At 44.0% G+C, this 8,544-nt stretch overlaps 1 protein-coding gene across 1 annotated transcript; it reads right to left on the reverse strand.

The window, feature by feature from the left end:
• Positions 1 to 3,258: 3,258 nt before the first annotated feature.
• LOC147316739 (fatty acid synthase-like) lies at positions 3,259 to 5,015 on the reverse strand. Its single transcript, XM_086312826.1, has 4 exons — positions 4,667 to 5,015; positions 4,438 to 4,536; positions 3,746 to 3,997; positions 3,259 to 3,618 (listed from the first exon to the last, which is right to left on the reverse strand). Exons 1-4 carry the CDS (start codon positions 4,754 to 4,756, stop codon positions 3,481 to 3,483), a joined length of 579 nt encoding a protein of 192 aa, XP_086168952.1. The 5' UTR covers positions 4,757 to 5,015; the 3' UTR covers positions 3,259 to 3,480.
• Positions 5,016 to 8,544: the final 3,529 nt, after the last annotated feature.

Raw genomic sequence — 8,544 nt, forward strand, 5'->3', positions numbered from 1 at the left:
GTTTGTTTCTCGTTCGTTGTTGTGTGTGTTTGTGTGCATTTGTCTCTTTCAAACAGGTGCCGGTGTTGTGCCAAAAAGTGATTGTCTGCCAAAAAGTGATTTCCGGTATTTGCCAAAAAGCGATTGCTCATATTTAAAGTGCTATAAGTAACTTGTTGGGCTATAATATGTTAAACATATGTCAAATGCATCCCTTATGGATGACACAAACTCATCTTGAGCCACAAACAACATTCGTGTAACAAGATACAAGCCGCAATCAGTTTTTGGCAGCGACTTTTATATAACCTTTATTTATGCAGTAAAAAAAAATCTCATTAACATTAAAAATGTATTTTGTAAGAGTAAGTTGCCCAACAGGACAGCAGAAATGGCAGCAAATATTACAATAGTTCTGTAAAAATATTTTAAGTGGGGATAAAGGACTTTTGGTGTCATACAGGTAAGAAAGCAGCGAAGCGTTTTTCTCTCTAACAGACCTTTCATCTGTTTTCTCTGCCGTTGCTCTGATGGGACCTGCAGGGTGTTTTTGGTGATGTGGAGGTTTGCACAGTTGCTGCCTGTGGTGTGTGTAGAAATGTTCATGTTCTAGTCCCACTGTGAAGCACATAGACGTGTCCTGACTTCCTGTCTGTCCCACACTCTGTTGTCTCTGTTTGTTGCTGCCAACAGTACAAGTCATCTTTGCAGATTTTACTGATTTAACAAAAACATTTTTACTGAAAGACTTATTCAGTAAACACGTTTGTTACACTGAGACTGAAAAAGAGATCCCTGTTTACGCTCATAGAAAACGAGCCTCTGTTTTACTTTATTGAAATCATTTCTAATCACAGACAGGATCAGCAGCGTGCAGCTGCAGTGAGGTGTTAGTAGAGGAGCTGTGTTTGTGAGCTGTAGTCTGGATCAGGTCTCTGTGGGAGACTCGGGTTACAGTACTTCTGAATATCACACAGCACATTTCTTCAGAATCGGTTGCTGTTTGCTAACATTTGACCTTTGCCCTTTTAGGCTGCCCTTCTGGCGCCCGTCGATGAGGACTTGGGATCTGACAAGAAGCAAACTGGGGGAAGCAGCAGAGTACCAGACTTCCCTCCTCCAGCAGGCCGGGAGATCTTGTTGCGCACCTGTGTGCCGCGACCAGCAGCGTACTCCAAGGCGCTGCCTCAGCGGCTCTTCTGTGTCCTGATGAGGGAGGAGTTTAGGTTGGCCGGAGCCTTTTCCACAGACACGTCCTTCTTTTAAGTCCTGTGAACAATTCACACCTGGGATAAAGATAAGTGAAGGACACAGGATGGAGACTTTCACATAAAACAATAAAGCTGAATTGAACTAAAGTGAATAATTTGAAAATGACTCAGTGTTTTATCAGCGACACGTTACCGCAGCCTTTTAAGATCACTGAACCTGTTACTTCAAAAAACAACATGTAATGTTGAAGGGGACAAAGAGTTAGTTCATGTTTGACACTGATGTTAATCAAAACTTCCAAGATCCAGGTTGAATAAAACAGCATTAGGTGTGTGATTTCACTCTGCTCCACACACCTGCGTGCTCCAATCAGAGACACCAGAGGAACAGGTGATGAATGTGATGGGGAAGCATACGCAGGTGTGACATACAGAGCCGTGGGAATTACAGGACATTATTACTGTTGATATATTCTCAGCGATCAGCTGTTAGTGAAGAGCATGAAAACCTTACTGCACGTCGGTCAGCTCAACTTAGCTCGCTGGATAATTTACTTGTCAGCTTGAAAACATTTAACTTTAACAAAATGTTCACCAACACGGGTCAGTGTAGGTCACTGAGTCATCCTGCACACTAGCCCTGCCCCGCCCACCTGTGTTTATACACCTCTGCAGCCCCTCCTCCTTCAGCCGGGACATTTGTTCTAGCCTTCATTCATAAACTCGGCTTTCTAACATGCAGCTAAAGTTCAGTCTGCATGCTCGACCCACATACTCCTGGTAGCTGAAGTGAAATACTGCTGTGCGTAAGGGTCGGGCGGGTGACCACGTCACCTGGTCATGGGGTAAATGCTGCGGCCGGGTTCAACTCTGACCTGAGGCCCTTTATTTCTCCCTCCCTGCTTTGCTGTCTGGTCTTCATTGTGCTATTAAATACAGACAAAAAAGTTTGTTCTCCTCCTTCCATCACCACCTTTGTTGCATGTAGAAAAGTGTCATATAGAACCAGTCGTTACTTTAATGGTCTGAACTAAACGGTCGGGTGGCGCCAACAGCGACTAAGAATTTTCTGGGCCAACAGGATTTGTGTTTCAGTCCCTGATAAACTGACCCATCCTCTAAAAAACAAAACCCAAAAACTATATTTACAAGATAAATGATCAGAAATAGTAACGACAACAAAAGCACAGGAATCATAGATCCAACGGGACAGGCTCGTTACAATGAAGGAAAACACTGAGCGACTGTTGAGGCCCTTATTAGTCCTACAAAACATAACAGAAATGTTACAATAAAACACAGGGGCCTTTATTGTCACGTCCATCGTACTGTGACTCCTCAGCACATTCATCTCCAATCAGCAGCTTCCTTCACTGACCCAATCACAGGTCTCAGGCCAGCTGTTGTACTCAGGTTTGGATTATTTGCTGAGGTTTTAGATCTCTGGACCAAAGCCTTTAAAAGGAAACAGTTTCTCAGAGGTTACATCAGTAAATATGATCTCACTGTTACAGTGATCATTCACATCTCTGATTAACCTCTGAAGAGACACATTTGGTCCTTAGCGACGCCTCTGTCACAGGCGTCTGTCAGAACAACAGCGTGTGTTTGACACAGTCCATCATGAAGAGAAGCAGTTTTTCTTCTGAATTAGTGAAATAACTGGTCTGTAAATTACAGTAACACGAGTGTCATTGTTAAAACACAGTTTATGAAACACTTAATTTGTTGTTAACTTATTGACAACGTAAACATTTGCTGGTTGCCACTGTAACTGATGACTGTGTGGTCACATGACTGAAAAGTAAACAAATATCACAAAATAAAGAAATGCCTCCAACTTGTGTTACGAGTAGTTAGTGTGCAGAAACACGGCTGCAGGGTCAGCCCTCCCTCCACAGTCGCTCATCAGGCTGGTCGCAGCGCGTTTGCCTGTCTACTGATGTCTGCATGAGCAGAAACACCAATTTGAGTGATGTTATGTAATTCAGGATTCAATCAATGTGTCAGTGTCTGTTACTTTGTTACATTAATTTTTTAACCACGTTATTTTGTTGTGGGATGAACTTCTGCAAACAACAACATATGGCAACAAAAAACAAAACTTGCAGTTGGAATCGATGGAGCTGTGAGATGATGGGATGTCGACTGGTTCACTAACCATTAACATTTGGGATATTAGGATAACAGTAGCGTGTAAACATAAGCAGTGCAAACACTTCCTATAACGACACATTTACAGTCTAGTTTGGGGAAAGCTGAGGAATTAGGGTGAAGAGACGGTGGATGTTTAACCCTCCCTTGGTTTGACAGCTCGCTCAGCCAGCGAGTTATGAATGATGTTCTTGATAGACTCCGCCCCCGCGCCTTCTAGGAAAGTGTGGTGATCTCCCTTGATGACGTGGACCGACACCTCGCCATCACAGACCTGAAGAAAGACGCAGTACACAGTTTGAACACTGGAAGGCTCAGACAGAGTTTATAGAAACACACACAAGCGCACACACGCACAGTGAAGATAAGTACTACAGACTGATGTAAATGTGCATCGGTACCTCGCTGAGCTTATAGTCAGCTCCCAGGTTTTGCTCATATTCGCTGCTGGTTTCGGCGCGCAGCAGCTTCACGCTGCCGTGGTATTTTGCAGTAGGTACATATGCATCAGCAGCCTTTAGCTTGTAGTAGAAGGCGGAGGCTGCAAAGTGCAGTGAGTCTCGGTCGATGTCCTTGTGAGCGGAGGTGATTAGGTCCACGGCCACACTGACGCGTGCATTCAGGTCTGACAGCGGGAGCAGAGTCTCCAAAAGCTGTAGGATGTAACCATGGAGACGACTGTAAGTTCATAGCAAACGTTACCGCGTGCTCGCGGAGATATTGTTGTTTTCAGAAAAGTAAGTGACACATAATTAATGAACATCACAGATCTTATGTATATGAAAATGCAAAATGAAGATGTTTTGATATTCAGGAGTTACAAATGTCAGCTTTCAGTGAGAAACTGTACGAAGGTTTGATTTAACCGCATGTTTTACTTTAGTCTCCATAACAGCTCCAAACATCACATCATTGTTGAGTCAAACCTGCACCACACACAGACTGTGCTGGAACAGCAGCTCCAGACTGTGTTACAGTCACCATCTTTACCTTACAGGCGCCGTGAGGCAAAAGCTCAGGTTGTGTGGCCTTTAACGCTGATGCCACATAAAGGAATACTTGTGTGTGAACCTGTGGGTCAGAGACAGTATACCTTGTTGTATTCAATGCCAGTGAACTGCTGGATGAAGGCACACAAGGCTTCAGTCTCAGCCTCAGACTCGTTGCCGGGTGTTAGCTTGGCTCTGTAGCTCTGCAAATCAAAAACACAGTTAAACCTGTTCACATGCAGATCATGTGACCAGAGCTCATCCTTCAAAACCAACATCACACACGCTATACAGCATATACATGAAATAAAGATGCGCGAGTGTTTCTCTGACCTGTGTGTACGCTGCCACATATGAATGTGAGCCATCAAAGAGAAACAGGAACTCCACAGGCTGATTCTGGGTCTGCAGCTGAGAGCACATTTCAAATGCTACACAGGCACCAGAAGAATATCCAGCGACTCTGTACGGGCCGTCCGGCTGCACCTGCCTGACGCAGCTCACGTAGTAGGCAGCCAGGGACTCAATGCTATCCAGAGGAGCAGCTGCAAAGGAAACACATGAGGGGAGTTAGTTTGGCTGCACAGTGACATAAACAGCTGATGCACAACATGTGAGTGACAAAGGTCTGAGAACAGAACCACAAACTTTTAAACTGTGAAACAAAGAAAACATGAAATCACATCAGGTCTTTGGTTTTCCTCAGGCCATTATGGAGGGAGCTGTATATGTACAAGTGTTTGTAGTTTCACCTTTGAACAGTCAGACTTTCAGCTTTAACACATTTTGCTGTTTAACAGTTACACACGTTTTGATACACATGATTGTGACACCTGGTGAGGACGCACACTCATCATTTGATGACAAGTAAGGACACGTAGTTTCCACGATGGTTCAAAGTGTTGATTTTGTGTTTTAAAGTTTTTCTCTGTGACTGTAAAGTCATTTTAATATGAGCCCCATTATGCTGACAAACCCACGCAGACGATGCACACAGCTCAGCAACACCAACAAGCCTGAAACTCAAATGACATGAAAAGTTATCCATGAGGCGCCAAAACACAACAACAGCTGCAGCAAAGGCTCTTTGTACTGTAAGATGAAGATCCTACAAAAGTAGAAGCCTCACAAACCACATGTAGACTGGTTGTGCAAACTCCCACAGACCCTGCAGTCGAGAGGATAACAAGCTGCTCCAGTGATCATGACCAGGACACAAACTGCTTCCTCCTGAATCAGAGGCCTGACTGACAGACACACCCTGGCATAGAGGAGGCTGAGGAGTGTGACAGTTGGAGCACACGCTCAGGTCTAGGTCTTTAAACAGGGGAACCACCACCCCAGTGTGCCAGTCCAGAGGCAGCATCCCAGAGCTTCACGCAGCGCCGTGTCAGCCAGGACGGCCCTGCAACACCCAGATCCTTCTCATCAGCCTCAGGTCTGTCCTAAATCCTAGCAGGAGCTACCACGACGCGTACCACAAAATGCATCGCACTGGTTCTTCCCAGTAGTTGGAACTGGTTGTCTGCTTGCCAATGAATCCTGCTTATTGGTTCCACTTGTGCTACAATCAGGACGAATTGTAGTGGGTTAGGGTTAGCTGGATATGTGCTGGATATGTGGTGGAGGGTAACTGCAGGAGAAGAAGCTAGTGGGGGAGTAGAGCAGGGGAGGATGTGGGTCCCCGGGGCCTGCTGGAGGGCAAGGGCCATGCCCGATGTAAGTAGCAGCAGGGCCAGTGCGCCCAGGAGCACATCTTTTTCGACCGTAAGGGAGACAGGAGGCCGACTCACTGCCTCGGCTAAATGGAGAGGGAATTTCAGAAGGGCCAGGGCACAAGCATGGACCTTTTTCAGCTGTAAGGGAGACAAGAGCAAGGTGTGACGTAGGTCCCCGAGGCCTGCTGGAGGTCCAGGTCCACGCTCGATTTGAGTAGCAGCAATGGCCAGTGCACCAGGAGCACATCTTTTTCGACTATAAAGGAGACAGGAGGCCGAACAGGTCTCTGACCCTTCAGCATAGACAGGTGGCTGAATGGGCCCCTTGGGCCCTCCAGCCGAGACAGACAGCTCAAACGGGTTCCTCTGACCCTTCAGCGGAGACAGACACCGAACCAGCATGTGTGGAGACCTCTGGCAGTGTGGACACTGGCTGGAGCTTAGTGGCACATTGGCTTGGCTCAGGCAGTGGTATGCAGTCCTCAGAGGGCTGAAAGTGTTCTCCAACACATCCAGCAGAGGACAGAGGACTCTACTAAAAAATCCGACTCTACTAACCTATCAGAGGCTGCTTAAGATCAGAATGCAATCATCTGCAGTTTTCTTCTTAATTAACAATAAACTTAGTGTATATGTACTCCTAAATTTGATGAAAGTGATAAATAATAGACAGCTCTCTCTCTCTATATATTCTGACATTTAACTAATTCAAAAGATATTTCAATATTTATTTATCTAAAACAAAACAAGTTAGAATAGCCTTTATTGTCATTGTACAGAGTACAACGAAGTTGGAGTGCCACTCCCTTGGTGCAAGTTTCAATAATAAATATAAATGTAAAATATAAAAAGTACAAAAAAACAATCGTAAGTACTCAAACAATAGTTTGTACAATATATACAGGATAGCAGCATTAATATAATGACAGTATGAATAGCAGCATAATATAATGACAGTGACGGTATGGAATAGGTTCAATTGTTTTTGTTCTTATTTACTACGGTGATAGCTCTGGGAAAGAAGCTATCCCTGAATCTGTTTGTCCTGGTTTTATGTGACCTGTACCGTCGGCCTGACGGTAATAGTTCAAACAGTTGGTTGCTGGGGTGAGAGTAGTCCTTGATGATATTGCCAGCTCTGCTGAGGTACCGAGAGTTTGCAGTGACCTCCATGCTGGGCAGAGAGCAGCCAGTGATCTTCTAGTTGCAAGTTCACTCTAAATTGATGTTTAACAGAAAAAAAAAATGTTTTTATGTTTTTTCCCTAAAGTGTATGTAAATATCTGGTTTCAGCTGTGAATATACTGCTGTGTATTGAAATTCCTCTTGTTTTGCATAGAAATATACTGAACAACATACAAAGCATAATATATAAAATAAAATCTACCTGAGTTTTTTCTTTGAAAGAAGCCACTTATGTCAATTGTTGTGTTCATCAGTACATAACTGAAACCGATTACAGTGCTTTGTTTAGCCGTGGAGGGAAACAACTGAAAATATGAAATAAACACACATGTAAGCTAAGACTCTCTAAAAAAACATCATTGTTGTTGTTCGGATTTTCATTTCCCCATTTGTTGATTCACTCCAAGAGCAAGTAACGTAATATGGGTCAAGTGATCAGTTTGATATCAATCTTTTGTGATACACCGTCATATTTACATTATTTGTACAGTATGAATGATTTGCTTTGGTACCTGGTCAAACTTAAGCTCTCCTCTGTCTGCCTGTCTACGCTTCTCCTGCAGCAGTTTCTCCCCCCTCGCTCACATGCGTAAGTGCTATGCTCAGTCACCCAGTGCCTGAGCTCAGATCATACCAAAATTAGGGTGAATTTACGACTGTGCGCTATGTGCTTCGAATATTGTGTGTAGTTTTTTGTTTTATACAGTTGGCAGTCAGGCATCAGTAACAAAATCACCAGGCTCACAGTAGACAGATTCACAAGAAATTCATTTGGGCTTAGAAGGAATAAAACAAACAGAATCCTTAATTAAGCTTGTGTTAGATTGCAAAATGGTCCCAGATGAAACAGTCTTAACAACACGAAATGCACAGTTCTTTTGTAAAGGTTCTTTTTATTTGGAAGGAAAAATAAGCACAGACAGAGTCCCCAGAAGTGTCCAAAAAGTGATTTATTAAACACACACAGTTATACAGTGTGGGAAGCCGGTCTTCGATCTTCTCTGCTCGTTACAGAAAGCTTTATAGCCTAATATGACGTCAGAACATTTCCTAGAACTCAGCTTCTCAGAAACCTAACACTTTCTCAGGCTTTATGTTCCCAGATATGGATGAGGGAAAACATCTGGTCTAAACAATTGTGTGTCCGAGTGTGCAGTTTGTGAGATTGTCTGTCCAGGCCAACAAAAGGTCGCTGTCCTCATCTGACTTTACTTTGGGCCGCCTGGAGCCACAGAGATGCTGGTGGTTTTTGCATAATAGAATATTACAGAGGAATGTGTCTTATTCTGCGTGCTCTGGAATACAAGA

The sequence above is a fragment of the Aulonocara sp. 'chitande type north' Nkhata Bay genome, linkage group LG12 (genome assembly GCF_057382095.1).
Source record: "Aulonocara sp. 'chitande type north' Nkhata Bay isolate Kocher_YH1m ecotype deep benthic linkage group LG12, A_spYH_male_GT1.1, whole genome shotgun sequence".
In the NCBI taxonomy this organism is placed as follows: Eukaryota; Metazoa; Chordata; class Actinopteri; order Cichliformes; family Cichlidae; genus Aulonocara; species Aulonocara sp. 'chitande type north' Nkhata Bay.